General features: G+C 37.5%; 2 protein-coding genes across 3 annotated transcripts; both read right to left on the reverse strand.

The window, feature by feature from the left end:
* Window positions 1-1,178: 1,178 nt before the first annotated feature.
* Window positions 1,179-2,792, reverse strand: LOC108040750 (C-type lectin domain family 4 member F-like). 2 transcript variants are annotated; one of them, XM_017118336.2, is made up of 3 exons: window positions 2,694-2,782; window positions 2,308-2,638; window positions 1,179-2,139 (listed from the first exon to the last, which is right to left on the reverse strand). In XM_017118336.2, the coding sequence occupies exons 1-3, from the start codon at window positions 2,757-2,759 to the stop codon at window positions 1,529-1,531; spliced, it is 1,008 nt and encodes a 335-aa protein (XP_016973825.1). In that variant the 5' UTR covers window positions 2,760-2,782; the 3' UTR covers window positions 1,179-1,528. The 2 variants fall into 2 exon arrangements, with proteins under 2 accessions (XP_016973825.1, XP_016973824.1); XM_017118335.2 differs by having other exon boundaries at window positions 1,179-2,638; window positions 2,694-2,792.
* A 2,510-nt stretch (window positions 2,793-5,302) lies between these two features.
* LOC108040761 (kunitz-type serine protease inhibitor textilinin-5) lies at window positions 5,303-5,814 on the reverse strand. Its single transcript, XM_017118349.1, has 2 exons — window positions 5,701-5,814; window positions 5,303-5,643 (listed from the first exon to the last, which is right to left on the reverse strand). Exons 1-2 carry the CDS (start codon window positions 5,780-5,782, stop codon window positions 5,375-5,377), a joined length of 351 nt encoding a protein of 116 aa, XP_016973838.1. The 5' UTR covers window positions 5,783-5,814; the 3' UTR covers window positions 5,303-5,374.
* Window positions 5,815-23,995: the final 18,181 nt, after the last annotated feature.

The raw sequence follows: 23,995 nt of genomic DNA on the forward strand, positions 1-23,995 counted from the left end.
AGACACAGCGCTTACAGAGCTCCAGACAAATTCATTTCATTCGTGCGGAAATTAAATGCATATTTGACCTATTTATACCCGTTACTCGTAGAGTAAAAGGGTATATTGTATTCGTGCAAAAGTATGTAACAGGTAGAAGGAAGCTTTTCCGACCCTATAAAGTATATATATTCTTGTTCAGGATCACTATCCGAGTCGATCTAGCCATGTCTGTCTGTCCGTCTGTCCGTCTGTCTGTCTGTCCGTATGAACGCTGAGATCTCGGAAACTATAAAAGCTAGAAGATTGGCATTTTGCATGTAGATTTTAGGAGTTCCTACGCAGCGCAAGTTTATTTCAAAATGGTGACACGCCCCCTCTGACGCCCACAAGCCACAAGCTGTGGCCTCAGTTTTAATGCTATTATGAAAATTTCAATTGATATGTATTTCTTTCGTCAATACCTATCGATTGGCCTAATAAAAGTTTGCCACGCCCACTTTAACGCCCAAAAACCCATTAAACGCCTAAGCCTGGCTAGCGCCTACTTTTCCGCAATACAATAGCACCATCTAACGGATGACGTTGGAACAGCTGGCCAAGGTGCTCAACAGAGTCAACGTTAATTCTCGATAAGGATTTCTATTAAAGGAAATTGCGATGGTTATCATTTGTCAATACCAAACTATATCCCAAGAACTATGCAAATCAAATCAAGTTAGCCAAATCGGAGGTCTGAGTCAAACAATGGCGTATGTATGTATGTAAGCATATACATATGAATGTATTTACTTTGTACACAGTTGCAATTGCCCGGCAATTATAATATTAAGTTGTTTAGCTGAGTAACGGGTATCTAATAGTCGAGGCACTCGACTATAACGTTCTCTCTTGTTTTTATTTCCTTTCAGATCGGGTTATCTGTGAACAGTTTTCAACGCATAAAAGCAAACATTTCCCATGATATATTGATTATATAGCCATTTCTATTCGTCCGTTTCTACGCAAAACCAGTAGCTCAGCCTGGATGAAACTTTTCCCAAAGACTTCTTCGCTGTTGTAGGTAGCATATAAGTCGGGACGGGCTGGATCGGATAATAATATCATATATCTGCCATAGGAAGAGTATGAAAAAATATTCTAGAAAAGTCCAACTACTTTATAAATATGTGAACATATAGAGTTATTATTTCAGAAATTCTGGTTTAATTTCTTAAATGCTGGAAAATTGACATAACTTCATTGTCTTAAAAATTACGCTTACATATTGATATAGGGTCGTTTTAGAGAATTTTATATTATTTGTTATAGCTGCAAAGGCAGATAAACTTTAGCTTGGAATAAAAGCTGTCCATATAACGCTTGTTTAAAAGTAGGGATTTAAAAATGTTTGCACTATTTTCGTTCTCATACGCTCGTCATACATTTTTATTTTTTTTACCTTGCAGAGGGATAAGTTTGCAACGTGGAAAAGGAAACACCATTTATGTATATATTGGTTAGTATTTTTCACCTTCGTTTGACATTTGTTTTAATAAAAACCTTAAAGTCATACAAGTTGACTTTCACAAACGAAGTTTATTCGGGAATAACAGTCATTATCGTTCATGGACCACTCATTCAAGAACTTGATTTCAACACAATCTTCGTTGTACCAATTATCTGGCTCTTGTCGCCAATTTATAAATTTTGGTTTCTCTCCGGTTGTGTCTGATATGAACACGCCTTCCGTGGAAAAATCTTGGATATCTGTCCAGTATAAATTTTCACCCTTTTTTAATTTCTTACCAAGGGCATCCAACTCCGACTGGCTTTGAGGACTGACGAGGTGCCCACCAAAATCAAGACAGAATGCTCGAGAGTCATACCAGTTCCGCTTCTCGGTCTCCTCTATGTAATACAATTTGGATCCAATTTTCATATATGCCAGGGTTCTGATTGCTACGTTGATTTTCTTGATTGCTGCCTCCATTTGTTTAGTAGTCAGATCCTCAAACTTTCGCAATCCATCAATCGGTTTTAGTTTTTCATTGAGTTCTACCTGAAGCAAATCAATCTTTTTTTGTTGCCCGGCGATCTGTGTATCCATACTATCAAATCTAGTTGATAGTTTGTTTATTTCCGCGGCTTTGTTTGCTCCATCAGCAGTCAGTTTATTATCTTGACTTTCCAGCTTTTCAATCGTTTTTAGTTTTTCATTGAGTTCTACCTGAAGCAAATCAATCTTTTTTTGTTGCCCGGCGATCTGTGTATCCATACTATCAAATCTAGTTGATAGTTTGTTTATTTCCGCGGCTTTGCTTGCTCCATCAGCAGTCAGTTTATTATCTTGACTTTCCAGCTTTTCTTTTGTTATTTCTTCGAGGGACTTAAGATTTTCTTTTTGCAGTGAGAAATCGGTCTGTAATCTTTGAACCATTTCCGTAATTTTCGAGTTTTCTGATAAAACTTCTGCGGTCCGATTTTCTAACCGAATTTGTAGATTTACATTGGAGATTTGATTTATATTTGTAAAATCTTTCTTAAAGTTTTCGAACTCGCTTGAAAAACCCTCTAATTTTTTGATTCGTTCATTCATAACAACCATATGTTCCAAGATAATTATGACTGATTCGCTAATGTAGCTACTACAATCTTGAGCCTTCATTTTCTCACCTGTCTGTAAAGTAATTAGTTTAATATTTGATTATAACAATTAATAAAAATTAACTAACCAAAATTGTAGTCATTGATCTTTGCAAAAGCAGGCTAAATAGAAACACTAAAAAAATGTGTTTCATTTTATGAGGAAAATGGTACTATACACGAGGAATGCTGGGAGAGAACTGAATATCAACATATCGCTATAATACAAATGTATAAAGGAATATATTTAAATATATTACTGTGCACGACATTACTCAATAAAGGCTGACCATATAGCGAGAGAGGGCGAGATAACGCTTGTTTATATGTATTATTATACCCGTTACTCGTAGAGTAAAAGGGTATATTGTATTCGTGCAAAAGTATGTAACAGGTAGAAGGAAGCTTTTCCGACCCTATAAAGTATATATATTCTTGTTCAGGATCACTAGCCGAGTCGATCTAGCCATGTCCGTCTGTCTGTCTGTCCGTATGAACGCTGAGATCTCGGAAACTATAAAAGCTAGAAGATTGGCATTTTGCATGTAGATTTTAGGAGTTCCTACGCAGCGCAAGTTTATTTCAAAATGGTGCCACGCCCCCTCTGACGCCCACAAGCCACAAGCTGTGGCCACAGTTTTAATGCTATTATGAAAATTTTAATTGATATGTATTTCTTTCGTCAATACCTATCGATTGGCCTAATAAAAGTTTGCCACGCCCACTCTAACGCCCAAAAACCCATTAAACGCCTAAGCCTGGCTAGCGCCTACATTTCCGCAATACAATAGCGCCATCTAACGGATGACGGTAATTCTCGATAAGGATTTCTATAAAAGGAAATTGCGATGGTTATCATTTGTCAATACCAAACTATATCCCAAGAACTATGCAAATCAAATCAAGTTAGCCAAATCGGAGGTCTGAGTCAAACAATGGCGTATGTATGTATGTAAGCATATACATATGAATGTATTTACTTTGTACACAGTTGCAATTGCCCGGCAATTATAATATTAAGTTGTTTAGCTGAGTAATGTGTATCTAATAGTCGAGGCACTCGACTATAGCGTTCTCTCTTGTTAAATTTTGTGCTGGTGTGTCGACCCGGAAGCCAGTCTGTCTAAAATTTAATTTACTGTGAACGATTTTTCAGGCCGTTGAACTGGCAGAACAGTCAAATGATGTTGGACACCAGCAACAGATAATGTCAGAATTGAGATAAGAAGACGGGAGTTGAGTTCCTGATTTACACATCAAACAATAAATGTTAAATAACTTGGAAGGCATTGATACTCGAGCGTATATGGCAAATTAAAATTCAGTTTTAAACTTTAAAGTCCTTACATATGTATGAAACACCCTAAATAAAATAAAAGCCCAAATAAAATCAACAGATTAAGACAGAATTAGGAGGACAAGATGGGATAATAAATGTTAAATTAGGTGGAAGTCATTGATACTCGAGTTTATATGCCAAACTTCACTTATTAATTTTAAAGTCTTTACAAAAGAAACACCCTAAATAAACATTTAGGACTTACAACCATTTTTAGATATTTAACTTTAAAGCAAACTACCTAAAACATTTGAATATGAAACAAAATAAAACTTAACTTAATTTCATACAAAGTGACCAAGTACCTAAGAACATAAGCTATAAAAATCTAAACTTTTGCAGCGACAAACTTCGATACTCTTTTTCCCCAGCAGTTTCAAGCCATTCTTTTTAATTTATATGTCCTCAGCCAACAACCTCAAAACATTACCCATTTAATTGGCTGTCCCCGCCCAAAAAGTCCGGGCATTGTCTGCACACCTGATCCCTGTCATTCCCGAGCCCCCTAAATTACCACAAGTTGCTCATTAACCATGAAAGTAGTCACATCCAGAGCCAAGTGGCAATTAAATGGCCGAAACACAACATAATCAGTCATAAAAGTCTTGGGGGACGAATTCAAGGGAGGGAGCCGAAAAGCAACGTGAGCAGAAAGTAAAATAGGTGGCTCGGAAACACCTCCAATGCCCGATTCAGGTTCAGATCCTGCTGCCCGACACCACAGGACACCAAAGTGTCACATGACCAAATAAGAATGTTCGACATTTAACTGGGAACAACTTTTATGATTGCTAATTAAGCCTAACGAGCGAAGATCCATGTAAAGAGCCCAAAATAGGCAAACAAAATTCTTTCCAATTAGCAGGGCATTTTCTTTTGTGACTGTTTTCCGTAGGACCATAAAGTAAAGTTGGAAATGGAAAAGCCATCTCCACCAGACAGTTGCGAATTTTCCCCGCTGATTTTGGGCAGAGCATCAACAATGACGAGTCTCATCTGCATTTGCTGCCAAAACTTATTGCAGCCTGCAGGCAAATGCCAAAATCCACGCCCAAAATATGGCGGCAGCATATGGAAAATTGCAAATTGCATGTCAAAAATTGTCAGAATCGCAACGCTATCCACATAAAATAGTTGATAAATAACCCTTGCAGTCGAGAAATATCCTATGCCGAGTCGGTGCAGCTTTCAAATTGCTTCAAACTGTTTGACTTAATGGCCGTCGCTCAGATTGGCAGCAAACAGACGTCTAGAGAGATATGTACTCGGAGTAAAGGAAAAAGGAAAAGCAATAGATGGCTAAAAGAAAACGCATTACAAGCAACTCGACGGGAAGTTCTTTCTTTCAAACTGAAATTATGCGTTTGCACAACGAATCAAAAGTTAACTTGAGGCAAATCAGCTTCTATGAAAGGCGATATTTGAATACCCTCATAGCTCTTCGTTGTCCCATTTGTCCCAGTTGTCAATATCCTCCTCAAACTCCTCCTCTTCCTCGATCTCGCCTTCCCTTTTCTTCCGGTTTGGAGGTCTGTGTACACGGCAAGTGTTAAGGCACTCTTCTTTAGTATAGAACCGATTCGGATTTCCACCACAGCCACCGTAATAGAAGAAAATGCAGCGATTGGTCAGGTAATCATAACCCCAGACTTTCTCCCAGTTTTCACAGGGTCCTGGATTTGCCACATACCAGCATTTTGCTATGGAATAATCGGATTCAGATTGCAATCGATAATGGCGTTGATCTCGAGACTTACGTTCCTTAATTGTCACTCCGTGGGGAACTACAGCCATCAGGGGTTGCAGAAGTATCAGCCAGATCAACAAATTAAGATACATAACTAATCGCGTTTCTAACTACAGAAGATAACGTCTTTAAATATTGAATGCTTCCTTTTGATGGATAGTTCAAAGCTAGTAAGACAAGTACAAAATCTTAAATTCAATGAATTACTATTTTATGAATCCTTTTGTAAATTTTTATTAAAGATAAAATATGTTATTAGCCTGCAAATAGTTTAAATAAATTTAAATTACTAATATAATAGTAGGGCAGGATTATTAGAGTTCAAGTTCATAACATTTGTAAAACTTATAGACTTATAAACTGGAATATCAGGGTTGAGAATTTCAATATACCCCTTTTATGTATGTATAAAAACCAAAGGATATGCCGGGAATGCAAGCTCTTGCAACTTCTTCGCTTTCTTTTATAACTCACTCCTACTCCAAGTCCGAAGTACTTCATCATTTTTATTGCCACGAGAGACTTGAGAGAAGAGCAAAGAACTTAAATATTTTTTCTTTTCCTTGTATTTGACTAACGATTTGATGACGTTGATGGTTCTTTGAGATGCAATGCCGCGACATTGCAGGGATAGAAAGGAAACTGCAGATGCATATTTCAGAGCTTAAAGCTCTAGCCAAAACGGAAGCGGAAATGAAAAACCATAATGTATATTTACAAGCTTTGCAACTTTTTGCCAAACAATTTCACTTCCTCCCCATCTAATCATCTCGAGCAAATCGATTTAATTTAATTTGCAAAGCGATTTTCACTTAAAATGTGATTACGCAAATTTTCAATTTGAAAACGATAACGTAAATTGGCAGACACAATGTGGGGGAAACGGTTTAAAGGAGGGGTGTACCCCAAAAATTCGTTGCCAGCCGAAAGGAAGCGATTTGAAAATTTTGTTAGACCCAAAAATGCGGGGTGGTGGTGCAGATAAGCCAGCCGCTTTTTGTCTCGCGGGTATTAACTGTCTCGACATAATTCTTTATTACACTTGGAAGGTAATATTTAGCAAAAAACGGGGAACACGAAGATCCCATCGAATTGCATTTAAATTTTATTTTCATGTTTACATGTTTTGGGTGTGAGTCAGTTGAGATGTAGATAGGGGGCTATATAAATTATTGAGAGCCACAGCGTGAAACATAAATACAAAATGGTCTCCTTTTATGTATAAACATGCCTTACATTAATTTAAAATATGAATATCTGAAATTATTATTAATACTACTTAAATAAGCTTCTTTGAAATAGATTGAAATGTAAGTAGCTTTAAACCCAAAAAAATCTTGTACAAATTAGGCGTAAGTTAGAAAATATTTATTATTGTCTAACTTATATAAATATTTTGTTTAATACGCTCAGTATACCATCCTTTAAAGTATAATTCTTTATTAGTTATTCTCCTTATCCTTCAGCTTGTTCAAATGGTCCTAATTTCTTATTTTTGTATAGCTTTATTCGTTTCCATTTAAATTTAAACCCCAAAAACCAACCAACACCCTTAGTTAACATTTGTCTGCGACCGCCGTGCAATCATTTCCTATTCCAACTCCATGTCCCAGGTGAATTTTGGTCCACTGGTCCCGGCACTTAATTAAGTTTCAATATAACTCGATACCGTCCGTTATCCTCAAAATCATCGAACAGCAACCACGGCAAAGCTCAGTGGCAACCACCAAAGTGGTTTAGTCGGTCCAATAGCCACACTTTGGCAACTCGCTGTAAAATTCCGTCAGCAGTTGATTTCAGTTCCCTGATTATCATCGCACTGACACCGAAAATTACACAATCCAAAATACATGCCAAAAACGAAAACAAAAAACAACAAGTATTGCGAATTGTAACCGATTTTTCGACAACGGCTCTAGCATTTGTAAATTTAAATAGTTGCGCAGTGAGGAATTCCACGGAGGCAGGAGAACCCTCATCAACTTCCATTAGAATGTCAAAGTTCAGCGGATGTCGGAGGAGGCTTTCGGTTAAACCGTGCGCAAAAGTGTCAAAATGTTTAACATATGCCCACATGAGACACTGCAGGACCAACAGAATGTCCTGTCCCAGTTGGCCCTGTTGTTGTTGTTGTTGGTGTTGCTATTTTGGTGTCGCCATTTGCAGTGACAGCGTTGATAACAATGACAATAACAAGCGGCCCGAGCCCAGGGACTTGCCGGCTGTGAATCGTGAAGGTTATCCTCCCAGAGCTGTGTTTTGTGAGTAATCACACGAAATGGGCTGTTGACCCGTTAGCGGCTGCACTGATGTGGGACTGCACACAATGGGCCGCTCGGATTTGATGGATGTCAGGGGGAAATCCGAGACGAGCAACTTGAAATTGCTGTCTGATCTAAGATGATATTCTGGAAACATGTTTCAAGTGTGCACGCAATGTAAATATCTTGTATTTGATCTTAACTATGGTAATTGCTGAGAAAATTATATGGAAAGGAAACGAGTAGTTTGTATTTTATGTAAAAACCTTAAAACCTTAAAATCTTAAGATTCAAAAATGAAATCAAACTATTTAAAAGAATTTAATAAGTACAAATATTTATCAAGATTTCTCATGAGAATGATTTTAAAATTATAAAACGAAGAAATGCCTAAAAAACTCTCAAAATATATTTATTTATATTGTATTGTTATGTTGTTCGGGTTGATTTGATTTATTTTTTTTTAATGAGAAAGAGAATTTTATCGTAAGTTTCTTTTTGTTTTTACTTTGATAAACTGTACTGTAAAAATAACCACAATTGGCAATTTTCTGCGTACTACGACTGATTTTCTATTTTGAAATTCTCAAACCATTACATTTTCTTATTCAAAGCCAGTCAAGCTCAGTTTGGAACACTGCTAATTACAGAACCCGCTCTTTCCGACAAATACTTTCATTAGCTGTCAGCCGCGACGCCGCCCTTCCACACCATCTTGGCCACTAACAAGAAATTCTTAAAATTACATAAAATTTGGGCTGCCATTTCGGGCCTTAATGTTCAACTTAATTTAAGAGAACGAGTTAACAAGCAACCGAAAAAATTTGATTTATCGCTGGCAAAACTTTTTTGGGCTTGATGAGCTTCGGCAAAAGTTTTTGGGGATGGGCGGCCGAGGGCGGAGGAGGGCGGAGGAGGGCGTGGCAGGAACAAAACGTCTGCTGCACTTTGCCGCCGCCTTAGTTGGTTTCCTTTTGCCGGCTTTCCTTCTTGGCGCGTATTTCGGTGGCTCAGCAAAACGCTATGCAAAATCGCCCACTAAACTTTAATGGCCCGACATTGGGGGCGCCGCCGTCGTCATGTCCGCCATTTGGGCGCCAGTTAGGAGAACCAGAAGTTTGCCACATGCAACCCGGAGCGAGAGTTTTAGATGGGCCGCTTTAATTGCTTGGCGTGCCATGTGAAAATGTTTGCAAACTGGTTTGGGGCTCGCACATTTTTCAATCCCATTCCCAGTGTTTTTCCCCTTTTTTGATTTTATGTGCACTTTTATGGGACACGAGCTTACAATTTGCAACAACATTTCGAAGGCTACATTTATTTTGGAATTGGCTTGGGGTCGGTCAGTTTTATGAAATGTTTCCGTTTGTTTTAATTTGTTTTCGGCTGTTACCTGACGAGAGCACAAAACTTTCGTCTAGACACGACACTTGATCACGCGCTCCACAAAAGCTTGAAGTATTCAACAATTAATGAGAAATGCTCAAAACTAGTGTCCTTTTCAGACAAAAATATGTGGAAATAGTATAAATAGGTCTTAATTTGGCACCGAAAACATATGCAAGGTAACTGGATTTCGCACGAGACATATCAATATGCAAAGGAGGTTTAGCACAGCCTTGCACTAAGTGAATGTGAAGGCACGAGCTCAAAACGAGAGCAGAGCAGCCACAGAAGGGAAAAACCTGGGAAAGCTGGAACTTGGGCTCGGGACACAAGTGGCTAGACGTGACTAGCATACATTATATCAGCTCTGGCCACAATAAATGCAAAATATATGTATGCATCAAGTGCAAAACACGCCGTAGAGAGAAAAATACAAGTGCGGGCGACAGGCTAAAATGGAAAACGAACAAAATATTCAATCAGACGGGGAATTTTGCAGGGAAAAGTGGAGAAAGGAAAATGCGTGAGAAAAATCGCGAAATATTTGAAGAGTTAAGTGAACTGAACTTAAAATAGACATAAAATCTCAAGGGAAAGAAAATCAATAGCCTTTGAAAATAAACCAAGATAAAAATACCTAAATTAAATTAATTTATTGTTCGTTTTTGAAATCGTTTAGATTTTTGTCTTCAATGGCCCTTTCAAAATCATGTCTTGACCGTATAAATTTCTAAGCCGCAGAGTTCCCATAAATTCTTGCCCACAGCTTTCAATAAACTCCAAATTGACTATGTGGTATGGAACAATGCCAAGAAAATTTAATTATTATGCTTTCCTAACGCAGACATTGAGGGACGATTAAGGACATTTTATGTTTATGTTGCCAGCAAATTGAAAAATAATTTGGGAGTCTGCTTAAGGATTGGGAACATACATAAATATCAGCATAATAAGAAAAAGTTCCGCTCAATTTTAATGCATAATATTAATCTTATGCTTATTTCATTTGAATGCAGTCGAGAGGTAAAATGGTGAAAAAACTCTTGAGAAAAATCCATTTGTTGTGAAAAATTCAATTTATATTCGATTACGCGACGATGTCTAAGTAGGAAAATAGAGAATGGCTCAAGTGCTTGTGAGCGAATTTCTTTTTATTTTTGGCTTGGAGCGCATTGAAAATGTCCTGTCATGCGTTAAAATTGCAATTTCTTTGCCAGGAAAAGCAGGAAAATCGCAAAGAATATTGATAAATGAAAAATATAAAGACATGGGAAAAATCAATCTCGAGTCCCAAAAATCCCTGTGGCCCTTCTCTCGATCCCCTCTAATTGTAAAACACGAGGCACCAACAAACATAACAATCATAGTCAATTGTTGGCAGTTAAATATTCATGAGCCGAGTGAGAAATAAAGCTGGAAATAGATATCCCAAACAGAAAGTCGGGGAACGGGGCTAAAAACCAGAAGAAGTATCCCATGGACATGAGCGCTGATTGCCCACATGACGTGCATAGGAAATGGCCAAAAACTGCCGTGGGGTAAACTCCATATACCGTATTCAATACTGTATTGGAAAACGATTTCTATTCAATGGTAGGCGAGCAGACAAAACAAAGACAGGCCCAGCACTTGCGAAAATTTCATTGCAAATGAAACGAAAAGCGTTTTATTTTGATTTTCTGCACACGCCCGATTCAAGGGGAATGAAAAAGAAAATGGGTCTGGGTCTGTTGGAATCCCCTTCAAAGGCAAATGTTTCGCCACTTTTTCTTTTTTCATTTGCCAATTGCTAAAGAGCATCCTGTTTTTCTGCTTTTTACGTGGGCAATTTGGGGAAGTTCGGGAAGGGAATGGTGGAAGGTTTGGTTAGCCAGGAATGAGGGTTAACGCCACATGTTGACAGCCGCATGTCATTAGATACTGGGGTTCCTTACATTAGCATTTTTAAATTTAATCAAGCGATCTGAGGTGAATTAAGGGATAACGCAGTGAAAGTCAAGCATTCTTAGCTTAAATAAAGTCAATGGCTTTTATGTTACAAGAAAAGTTAATTACAATTTTAAGTTAAATAAAATTGTCAATAGCCTTAACACCGAAACAAAAAAACGTTATTATTTTAAGAAACTGAAAGTTAAAACACCTTTTAAACTTATTTTATTTTACATATCAGCTTATTTTTTTAGAAATATTTATTTGGAATGCGACGAAGATTGTCAACAATTTTTTAAACAGGCAACAACTTCTGAATTGATTATTAATATACTTGTATATATCCAAGGATAAGCTGTAAAAGCAATTGGATTTCCTCTTTAAGTTTTCACTTTCCTTTTGTCTAAAAAATTCAACGAATTGACTATTGTCTTCTCCATTTCAGTTTGACTTAAAACCGTGTACTTTCTGCTCCTCTTACAGGAATTAATAAGCCACATAGCAGAGGACTCTAAGGACAATTGTCATTACCAACCCGAAGCAATGATATCTGGAAACACTGAAAGAAGTGGGGGGTAAGTGGCAGACTGAATGCAAGTCTGATTCCGCTGCAGCTAAAATGCTTTCCATGTTGTAAATCTACCCCAATCCATTCTCTGCCTTTTCGTCTAAGGACTTTACTCGGGCGGACAAATAACTGAGCACACAAAACACGAAGGCATCGAAGTCTAGATGGAGGGATGTCAAAGTGAAACAACTCGAAAAATATCAACTTATGTAAATTGTTATAGACGAGGAGTGGGGTTGGGAGGGGGAAATGTTGCCACTATTTGTATTGACAGGACTCGGGACTGTCTGCCAGTTGGCCCTCGAGGAATTGTGGGCATATTTGCTTCTGCTGAAATGAGCAAAAATAATTGCAAATCGTAAAAGAAAAAAGAGCTAGAGAAGGATAGGGAATTTTTCCAGGCGACTGTCGTCGCTTTTCCATATGTGCAAGGATGCGGTGGGAGGTTGCCTGAGGGGAGGGGCAGCAGACTAGTCCGGACTGAAGGAAACGGAAATATGCAATGAAGCAGAAGTTGGCAGGAAATTGTTAAGACGCCGCGCCTCCTTCGCCCCGTCTCGCTTTAACTCTCGCTCTGTCCCACTCGCTCACTCTGTTTTCTGTTCCCGTTTTACAACTCTACTTTATTTTCCATCATCGAAAGGGTTCCCCGAAGGTTCGCCTGGCCTGCGTTTTATGTTCTTGGAGGAATTGAAAAGCCGCATGCAAATAAAATTTGCCTTCTTTTTAGTGTTGTCCTATGACCTGACTGCCCCCCTCTGGTTTTCTCTTTCCGCTTCCGTCTTTTATTCTTTGTGTTCTTGTGGTTTTTATATTTCAATCGAGTCCCTTGTATGTCTTAAAGTGTTTTCCGTTTTCTCCCTTTTGTGTTTTGCCGAAATTTATAGAACGCTTATAAGGCATGCAAATGATGATCTATTGCGGGAGTAGCTCCCAAGGGATCTATACCCCTGATTATGTAATAACTCTGAATAAAAGAGCAAAAATATTAAAGGAGTCAGGTTCATTCAACCCTTGAATGGCTATGGAGTTATATAAAATTGCCCTATTAAGTATTATTAATTTGAAATTTTAAGCCAATTGAAGTACGAAGTTTATAAAATTATGAATATTTTTGGCATAGCTTAGTACGTTTAATATCTCTTTTGACCCACTTTTTACCCCAAATACCTACAAAATGTACTAAAACAAATGTTTGCATAATTTGAACAACTGTCACAATAAATTTCACCCAGCGACAGCAATATATGAACTGCGAATTGAATCGCCAGCCAAATGCGAAAAGTTGGCCCAACAAAGATCCAAAAAAAATACAGCTAAGCGGAGTAAAACGAAAACTTTGCCTGACAACTTTTTAAATAAAGTAAACAATAAAATGTGCCAATTGTGATTATGTGCCAAGAGAATATAATTAGTAAAAGCTTATAAGCTTTTCTCGGGAGCAATAAAATGCTAAAGTTATGATAATATTTTCTGGTTATTTAGGGTTACAATTAGCCCTAAACTGTCCACCTCAATTAGTTGGCTATTTAATTGCGCTTTCCTTTTTTCCAATAGATAATCAATGTACACATAATAATTTTGTGTATAACCATTTAGCAGCTTGCATCACTGATTGAATAATAATACATCATGGTGGGACAGTGAACATGGTGCAAGATATTATAAAAAATAATTTGCATTTTTTAAATCCACTCCTGAAGGGGTGTTGCATGAAGATTGATACGGGAATGCGAGTGGTGGAGCACACGTGCCATGGTTTAGTCTGCACGCGATTCCCCCCAACCACAAATGTCGTCCATCCGCTTCGTCTGCCGCCTGTCGCCGAAAAAGTGGCTAAAAACGTGATGTGCATTTCAAATCGGGGTTCCATCATCACCTCCAACCGAGTGAGAGCTGCATCCCACCAAAAACCCAACCCTTTTAGACCTTGCACCTCCACATGCACCTGCTCAACTCCCCCAATGAAGCGCCTGCACTTTTGTTTATGTCCTTTTGGCAAGGCGCGTGAAATTGAAAAAGAACAGGGGTAGCTCCAAGTGAAAGATTGGGGGTGTGCATGGGGTTTCCTTCACTAGAACTCCATGTTAAGTGGCAGTTCGTCTCGGGTGAGAATTTCACACATCATTAGCTGCCGGCAAAGTGTCTTCGTTGGGATGAATCTGAAAAGAATCAAGGCACGGCCTGGGTTAACGAAATACGTTATGTGGGTTGACCTGATTTATTAGCAAACTCATTTCCCTGGATTATTTTTTTGGGATATTTAATACTTTACTTTATTTTAACGAAAATGAAATTGATGATCAAAAGAAATATACCGCCTAATTAAGTGCTCTTCATTTATGAGTTTATAGTCTAAATTAAAGAAAATGGTCCTAAGTAAGTATCTTGTTTTTTAAGTATCCGCTTAATGCTTTGAATTTAAATTGAATAGCCATTCGGTCTTGCGGTTATATGTTATTTTTAAAAAGTGCGCCAAAAATTGATAAGATATCGATGAGCACCCGAATTTTTATTGTGGATATACTAGAACTGTTCTTGGCAAATTGCTGTTCATGTTTATACTGGCTTTTTACTTATATTATGATACTTTACTTATACTACTCTTATATTACATGGTATCCTTGTCCACGATTTCAGAAGCTTAATTTTTTTAAACAGCTTTGAAAAGGGTTTTGCTAAAGTCAATTGCACAACCACGTTGTATATTTTACCACAAAAAGATGTATGCAAGATGCCGTTTCATTTAAATAGTAATATAATAAATGTCCTTAATACATCAGGATATCTTTAATTAATTTTGAAAAACATTGGTTTTCGAATTGATTATTCTAAACTGACTCTATTAGTTATTCTATTGGTGTAGTTCTATAGAATGGAAGTATACATTTTCGCTTTATCTTACATTTATTAGTTTTTGTTGTATTTTTTTTCAAAAAATATTTATTTTCCTGGCACAAATTACTCGTTCTTATTCATAAGAAATGTGCAAACACTTTTGACCACCCCTGTATATTTGGTTTTTGAGGGTGTGCTAAATGCAACATTTAAAAGTGTTTTTGTCTTGGCGCCCAAAATAGTGATGTGAATTTTATTTGAATCCATGTTCATAAAAGCTCGCCAATATCTCAGGGATGATGACGGAGTCCTGGAACATTTTTGGTGGTTCCATTTCCGTATTGAGGGATGGAAGCTAATTCGAGTGGCGTAAGTTTCAGCTCTTAACAGCTTGCAGTTGGCGGAAAAATTAAATTTTACTTTCAGCATATTTTTAAAGGCAGTGCTTAAAAAATGAGAGGTAAATTTAAGCCATGCTTTAAAATTAGTGTACATGGAAACTGTTTATAAAAATATATAATGAATGATTTCGGGATGGCCTTTTTCAAATTTTTACTTTCTGCTAATATAATTTGTCTACCCCTGCTTGCAATGGGTATTATTATTTCATTTGGATGTTTGCAACGCAGTATTAGAGACGTTTCCGACCTTTTGAATTAAATATATCCTTGATCAGCATCTAAGTCAATCTAGCCATGTCCGTCTGTCTGTTAAAACGTTGAATATACGTTGTTTAATTTATTCACATTATTTTTACAACCTTTCGAATACGGTAGTTGGCAAAGCTGAGATGTATTAAACAAAATATTAGGAAAATCAACATACCCCCGTTGTTTTTATACCCTTGCAGAGGGTATTATAATTTCAGTCAAAAGTTTGCAACGCAGTGAAGGAGACATTTCCGACCCTATAAAGTATATATATTCTTGATCAGCATCACCAGGAGAGTCGATCTAGCCATGTCCGTCTGTCCGTCCGTCTGTCCGTCCGTCCGTTTCTACGCAAACTAGTCCCTCAGTTTTAAAGCTATCTGTTTGAAACTTTCCCAAAAGTTGTCTTTCTATTGCAGGTAGTATATAAGTCGGAACGAGCCGGATCGGGCCACTATATCATATAGCTGCCATATAACTGAACGATCGGAAATTCCATAACTTTGGTGTTTTTAAGGTTAGGAAGTTAGGATATTCTATGGGTCTTATTTTTGGCCAATAAGTCTGAGCTACCAAATTTCATAAGGATCGGTCGACTATATCCTATAGCCGCCATATAACTGATTGATCGGAAATGCCATAACTTTGGTGTTTGTAAAGTTAGGAAGTTCGGATTTTTAATCAGTATTAAGAATGCATCATATAAATAATTTTGGAGAATATAATTCAACTTCGGCTCCGCCCGAAGTTTGCTTTCCTTTCTTGTTAAATATATAATTTTACCACTCAAGATATAGATATTTCTTCCATCTCAAATATTAGTCTTAAAAAAATTGAAAAACTACTTCATAAAGTTGGCTTAGCAAAAATATCAGTCAAGATTCACTACAATAGATTTCACTGTAATCCTTTTTTATGCTGTCCAATTTCATGAAAAGAATACGAAGAAAAATATAAATAATAGTTTTCAATGTTAACTATTTGACTTTAACCTTTGCTTTAATATTGGCATTATTTAAAAATTGTTTAATTCTTGGAAAAAAGGCTTAAATAATGTTTAATAAAATTTTTTAAAAATTGTTTCAAATGTATTGCAACCTCTGTTGTTTCAAAGGCTTAAGAATTCGTTCAGATGTTCAGGAAACAAAATAAGGGCTAAATACATACGTATTATGCAAACTATTGATTACCTGCCGTTCGGACCCACCTTTATTTGCACTCACACCCCTCTCCAGGATCTAAACTAAGACCAGCTGAGTTTTTTTTCGCAATTTGGCTTACATTCACACCAGTGCTCCCCGTCTATACCCACTTCAGGCGAGGTGCCCTCCTCGTTTCGACCAGCCTTGCCTTAGCCTGACTGTCAGACCTTCGTTGGCCACATGCCGTGGCAATTGATGTCAAATTTATAACGACAAATACTCGAAAAGTTTGCCACGTAGCCCCAACACACACTCATGCATTTATAGTGGCCAGACATGCCCACTTTTCACACCGCCCGCATTTCCCGTCGTTTCAAGCCGGCTGTTCAGATTTCGAGCATCATTATTGCTTTTTGATTTTTGGTGTGAATTTGCTGAGCAACAGAGGTCCGGCGATAGTTGTGTGTGTGTTTTTGTTGGCCCCCCCAGATGAATTATGGCCAGCAGATCCGGGGAAGGCACGAAAAGCTCTTTTCTCGGCTGGAAATTTGCCCAGGACACAGCCTGCTGTCGGGTATCCTTTACGGTGGGGAGAACATATTAATGCAATTTTATTTAAATTACGCTACATTTATGCCCCTTGCACGCTTTGATATATTTGTTTTTTATTCGCCGCCATCTCTTTTTCTCTCTGACTATGGTTGCGGCGAGTTGGAAACAGCAATCGGAACTGGTCTCCTTATTGTTCTTTTGTGCATTTCATATTGCCTTGTCTGCAAAGTTGGCTGCCTCCGTTCTTGTCGGCACAAATATTTATGGCCATCAAACAATTTATGTCAACTGATAATTTTAAATGTTAATTAGGCTGTTGGCTCGTTCCAGAGACCGGCCAATTATTAAAGATTTAATAAATGACAAATACATTTATGTTCTACAGGAAGGATGAATTAAATGCAAATTGATAAATTAATGTTTATAATTAAATTGTAGTAACGCGTAATCAATTGTCAACGAGTTGTTTTTGTGCGAGGCGTGTTGGCTGATTGAAAGTTGGGGGCAATAATGTGGCTTTAATTCCTTAATGGGTTAAATGTTTGCCAGTATTAAATGGAATTGGAAGCCAAGCATGATTTTAAATCATGCTGTAATTATTCATTGGCAGTTGTTCATATGAGTTCCTGAAGTTATAGACAGTTTGCCATCTGCAATCCAGAAATCATTAAGTGAACACAGTGAGGCGGAAAAACACCTCGGGTAAATGGAAATTGCTTAATTTCATTCGCACTCGCATTGAAAATCACCCGGAATTGTTTGCGGACAGCCTTGGGGATGAGCTGAGGCCCCAAGGAGCCGCAGGAACGGGAACTTTGCAATTATGGATAAGAAATGAAAATTCCCGTCGAGCCGTCAAAACCGGAAATGGCAAAGTGGCAAAGCGCAAAGCGGAAATGGCAGGGACAACAAAACGCAACGCAACAGAAAAATGCAAATTTCAACGAAAAAGGAAATTATAAAAATATTTGTTGGCGTCGCACCTGCTCCCCTTCGCCGCTTGAAAAATAGCAAGAGCATTTTTGCACGTGGGTCGTCCTTGTTATTGCATGGCTTGCTGTTGTTGTTGGCCGCCTGAAGTCCACTTGAAGCGGCGTTCCCGCACTTTGATACGAAGGTCCCACAACTTGGAGTGCCTCGTCGTCTGGTCCAAAAGGTTTTTTATTTTATTTCATTTTATTTTATTTTATTCCACTTTTTTTGGTTGCCACTATATAACAAATAACAAGTAGCCGCACCGCATATATATCGCCCAGATAAAATGGGTGTGTGAGCGAGTAAATTTATGCACTGGCAAGTGAAAGGTTGAGTTCATATTTTAGCCATTGCCAGCGAGCGAGCAAGCGATTTCACCTTTAATTATTTTTACAGGTGCAATTTATTTACATGAATTTCAATCTCCGCACCGGGGTATAAATTACCATAAACATCTCCTATATGGATATATGGATATATGCACGTATTGGGCCTTCTCCCATTTTTTTTTTCGCCAACCCACTTGCCAGTGCTTTTTCCATGATGAATATTTAATGCAGAGGAAAGGCATGAGGTGGGGGAAACCACTCGAAATGTCAGAAACAGCGAGACAGCAAAACGAGCATTACAAAGGCTTGTTCCAGACTTACCTTTACGAGGCCTTTTCCCGAAATCATAAATGCACAGGCACATGCACAAACACACATTTTTCGGTGTGCTAGTGAGTGTGCGGATGCACAGGTGAAAAGTCAGGCAAAGTCAAATTAATTCCACTTAATTTGTTTTAACCACAAAAGCCAAAGTAACGAATGCCAAATGGTTGTCACTATTGTTGTGCAATTTTAAAGCAAGCAGGGATCAAAGATTTTTCGGATTTTAATATATGGTTAGTATGAAATTAAGTTAATACCTTAATATTTAAAATGAAACAATACCCATTTAATTATTATTGTATAAGGATTTACTTAATTTAAGAATTAAGAAATGTGCATTTAGTTATAAAGTAACATTTATGTAAACATAACACAATGCCTTTTAACATGTTTTAATTAACATTCTGCAAATATCTGACAGTCTGCTAAATACATTTTATGTTACATAAACATTCTCTAAAAATTTCACAATCTGTTATTCAGTTCTTTCCCTGTTAAGGTCTCTTAGGATGTTGACTTGTTAACAGCTTCCCGAAGTTTCACTGTTAGCTTCAACATGTTCTCTTCACCTGTAAGCATGTCCTGCTAGCACAAACATCAATGTTAAGGTCTCTGGCGTTCTTCACATTTTCCTTTCTAAAATTTACCCCAACTTAACTGTTGACATACATTTCCCGAAAATACTGGTAAATTCACCCCTTCAGAAAGCTATTTTGCAAGCTAGCTTTCAAGTTTAAGCCAAGAACTTGAAATACTTAACAGCAGCTTTTCTTATCAGCATCCCCAATATAACCCATCCCCTAAATTTGAATTTAGGAACTCTATATCTTGGCTCCTATTGGCTGGGCTTGCTTATAAAAGACAAGGCAGTACCCAATTGAAGTTTAGTTCGATTTTGGACCAGCTCAACGACTGCTGCTCAAGGATGTGACGGACTCTAGGATCTCCCCGATTCTTGGAAGATAGGAGCAAAAAAATTGAATTGATTTATACCAAAAAAATATTTCCAATAAACACAACATTTTTTAAGGTGTTTTACTGGGGTGATAAAGTTTTAAATTTTATTATATTTGATAATGGGCTTTTGTTTTAAGAGGTTACTGGTGGTGAGATAGATTAGGGTGCAGGTTCTATTCCACTGGGAAGCATTCATTATTATTTTGTATATAACTTACTATTATAATTTCGTATACAATTTTACAAAGCAGTGAAGGAGACATCTCCGACCCATGTTCGTCTGTCCGCCCGTCCATCTGTCTGTTTCTACACAAACTAGTCTTTCAGAATTAGAGCTAAACAAATCTACCCTAAAAATCGAATTTCTATTGCCGGTAGTATATAACTTGGAACAGGTCGGATTGGGCGACTGTATCAATCAGTTTCCTTAGGAACAATCGGAAAAATAAATTTAAAAAAAATATAAAATGTTTTTTTTAAACTTACATAACTACTATATATAGTAATTTTAAGCTATTTTAGAATTACAGATTTCATTTTATAGAAATCGGACGACTTATTATGTTGCTGCCAGAGGAACGATTCAGCATATCTTCATTGTTTTCAGCATATACGCATACAAATAAATTATAGTATATTTAATTTTTGTAACAGCTGCAAGGGTATTTAAACATCGGCTGGCCGAAGTTTGCTTGTTTTCTTATCGACTAAAAGAATAGAAAACTAATCGAAGTATTTACATTTATTATCATTTCGATTTATATTTTTTATTACGTACAAATAATTCTGTATATTAAGACTTGTAGATATTTTAAGCTAGGAATTTCCTGTACCATCCTACAGGATATTTTTTCTTTTTAAAGAAATCTGCTGCTATCTTATCTGTGAAAACAGCAATTAATCAATTTTGTAATCAACTTAAAGTACCCATTACAGCCGCCAAAAACGTTTCTTGCAAAGAAGTAAACAGCGTCTTTAAGTCGCGGTATCATGTGTTTTGCATGCTCTCGAAGATGGTTCTCTGATTAGAAACGAGCGACCGGAACCATCCAACTTGGACTCCATTCAAGATGCTGAAGGCGCAGGTGCTGCCCAGCCAGGCAATTTTAGCGACGACTGGACGAGGGCCTAGATTTTCTTTTAAACGCTGACGACTCTTCAAGTCTAAAGTTGGACGTAGCAGAACGGCATACCGGATTGAGCTTTTCACTTGAAAAATATGATATATTTTGAAGATTTTTAATAGGTCATTATTTAAGGTTTTGTAAAGAAGCGTTAAAAAAGATTTAATACAATATTCTTTTAAGTGATAAGTAAATGTGTGTTTTATTTAATTTTTGAGCTTTAAAGGTTTTTATTAGAGTGCTGTTTATGGTGATCTTAATTCATGTTCTTGATCATTTGGAAGATCCCGGAGATTTTTCCTAGAAATCATATATATACCCCGGACCTTTGTCCTTTACTTGGAATCGAAGAGCTGACTGGATATATTAAGGATGTTGACAAATGGCTGAAAATCTAGTCCCGTCGATTTCTTTTTATACGTTTTAAATGGTAACTACAAATCCTGAAACGGCAAAAAAAGTAATAAACAATGAGTAGCGAAGAGTCGTAATGACGATGCTGTGTGGGTATTATTATTCACCTTTTTAACAATCTGTAGCTTTCATAAATGAACAAGTGAGTTCAATATTACCGATAACAGAACCTTCATAAATATGGCTCGCCTGGATATTATAGAATTCGTATATACAGAGATTTATGAAGACGTTTGAAAGAGGTCTAACCCAGTTCTGAAACCAATAAAAACCTTTTATGGCACATCCAACACGACTTTCTGCAATTATTTAGTTCACCCTTTATTACACATAAGTAATGTCATGGGGAAAGTCACCCCAGAATGATTCTCGACTGCTTTTAACCTTTCTCAAAAACTCCAATTACGACCTAATTAACAGTGCCTAATTACATCCGGCCACGCCCACTCTACGCCCAAAAGAACTCCACCCATAACCTTAAACGCATTTCTCTTGTGCAGTTGCCCAGAGTCATGGGAAAATTAAATGCTACGCGAATTATTCGATCTCTTTTTTAGTTTCGCCAATTTGGCAAAGTCGAAAGGAGGAAGCGGTACTCGAGGCTGGAAACAATTTATTGGAAATGCAATTGAAAATGCAGCAAGCGTGTCGAGGTCGATTCAGAAAAATGCCAGCCATCGAAACGTTTTGAACTTGCGGCAATAAATTCTTCGTTTTTGGCAAGCTATAAAATATCCAAAAGAAATAAAAATCCTAATGAAGAGCCAGGGCTCAAGTCAGAGCCTACAAATTGTATTAAAAGTTATACGCTTCCATTTTAGCCAGCACTCAGGGACTGTTTTCGTTTTGTGGCTTCATATTCATTGGAAAATTACTCACGTTTTAGGGGAGCGAGACACCGAGGGTATGGGTTGAACGATAGTTGAGCCAAAGAGCCGGAAAAGTCGACTACTTGTGATCTTTAACTTCGTTGGATACGCTTACGCCCCATTTCATGGAGAACATTAAAATATCCCACTACCGAACGGACTAATTCGAGTTTTCAACTTATTTACTCTTTTCCATGTCCATCTCGGGCGGGCAAACAAGTTGTCAGACCACCGGACTATCCATGACTGACTGGCTAACAAGTCGTTTAACGCCCACTCAGCTCCTGTTTTTGGTCCTTCCGAGCCCCTAAACATATGCCACAAATAATTTGTTATTCAATACGAAACACGAAAAAGTACACAAAGCGGCAAACGAGCTTCAACAATTCAACACACACTGGACATTTAGTAAATTGGCTAACAACTTTTTGTTCGGCTCCGCTGTTGTTGTTGTTCTAGTGGTTGTTGTTGTTGTTGTTATCGTTGTTGTTGTTACGTGATTGTCCGGTGAGAGTGTGTGAGTGTGTATCCGTGTTTGTGTGGGGACAGAACAGCATGTTGCTCTGTGTTGTGTGCCATATGCTTGACCACAAGCAAAAACCGAACCAGACGAAACGTGGGAAGGGGGAGGGGGGGTGGCAACATCAAGCCGTCCAAAAAGAAAAGAGATTTCACGGGACAGATGACACGGAGGACTTCAGACAGGATGACAGTGCAGATTGAGGCGTGGGATTTTAGGGTGCCGAAAGGGTTTTTCGCGGCCAATTAATCGTTACGGCTTTCGGGTCCATTTGAGATTACACTCAAATCTGAAAAGGGGACTAACATGTGTTGTTGGAAATTAAACCTCTCTCGAACCTAAAATTTTAATAAGCACTTAATATTAACGTAGCTAACAGCTTAGAAATTAAACAATATAATTTTAATTGGCTTCTTTAAGTAAATCTAATGTTTCGGAAACAATTACATTCTTTATTATTGAAAACCATTAACTATAGCTAAAATGTTTAGTGGGCTAAACGATAATAAAATTAACTCATAATAACTTTCTTTAAAAAAATTACAAACTAATACCTTTTTTGTCAAAATATTGAGATTAACATTGTTTTTTTTTTAACTTAATGTTAAATTTAATCTGATGATCATGTTTTTATCAATATTAATGATTTAAGAAAAATGAAAACCAAGAAAATATTATTCTGACACTAATAATAAAAAAGTATATTATTATAAAATTGCAACTTTAAAAGAACTACTACCTCATATTTTTTTTAAATATTTAACCAAGGACCCTTACGGAGTCTATTTTTACACCAGTTTTTACTGGTACATAAGCACTTAAGGTTATTTTATGGTTATGCCCCCACTTCCTTCACCCATATTGTTTTCCTTAGTTTCCCCCTTGCACTTCCTTTGTTGTTTACGCTATGGCCACTTGAGCTGCTTTTATTTTATTGAAGATTTGTATCAAAATGTCAACAGGAGCGCAAGTCAACAACAACTAAAGGAACAGGAGCAACAACACTGGCGACGGGAACTGAGGAAAAATGCAGAAGTTGCTCTTTTGATGTGGGTTGTGTGTCTCAAGTTCCATTCTCACCCCACCTTCTACAGCGTTGTTTTTGTGTTTTCCTAGCATTTGAGCAAATAAAATGTTTGCTTAAAAAATTGCAGACATGCATTGCCAGTTGCCTTGTCTCGTGTTCTTTTTTTTCGGTCCTCTGCTTAAGTTGAAAATGTTGAAATGCTCATTTCTACCAAGTTTGCCATTCTCCGTTTTCTGGGAATTTTTGGGTAGTCAGGAATTTACTGCAGTCACGACTTCAGCCTGACACAAATACATTTAAAAATGTGCTAACATATGTATGCTTCCCACCAGAAGCTCACATATTTCTTCTCGCAGCGGATGCGTTGACAGAGCCCCCGAAACTCCCAAAACCCCCGAAACATCCGAAACACCCTTCTTATCAACCATCCTGGAGCAGTG

The sequence above is a fragment of the Drosophila rhopaloa genome, unplaced genomic scaffold (genome assembly GCF_018152115.1).
Source record: "Drosophila rhopaloa isolate 14029-0021.01 unplaced genomic scaffold, ASM1815211v1 contig_2, whole genome shotgun sequence".
Classification (NCBI taxonomy): domain Eukaryota; kingdom Metazoa; phylum Arthropoda; class Insecta; order Diptera; family Drosophilidae; genus Drosophila; species Drosophila rhopaloa.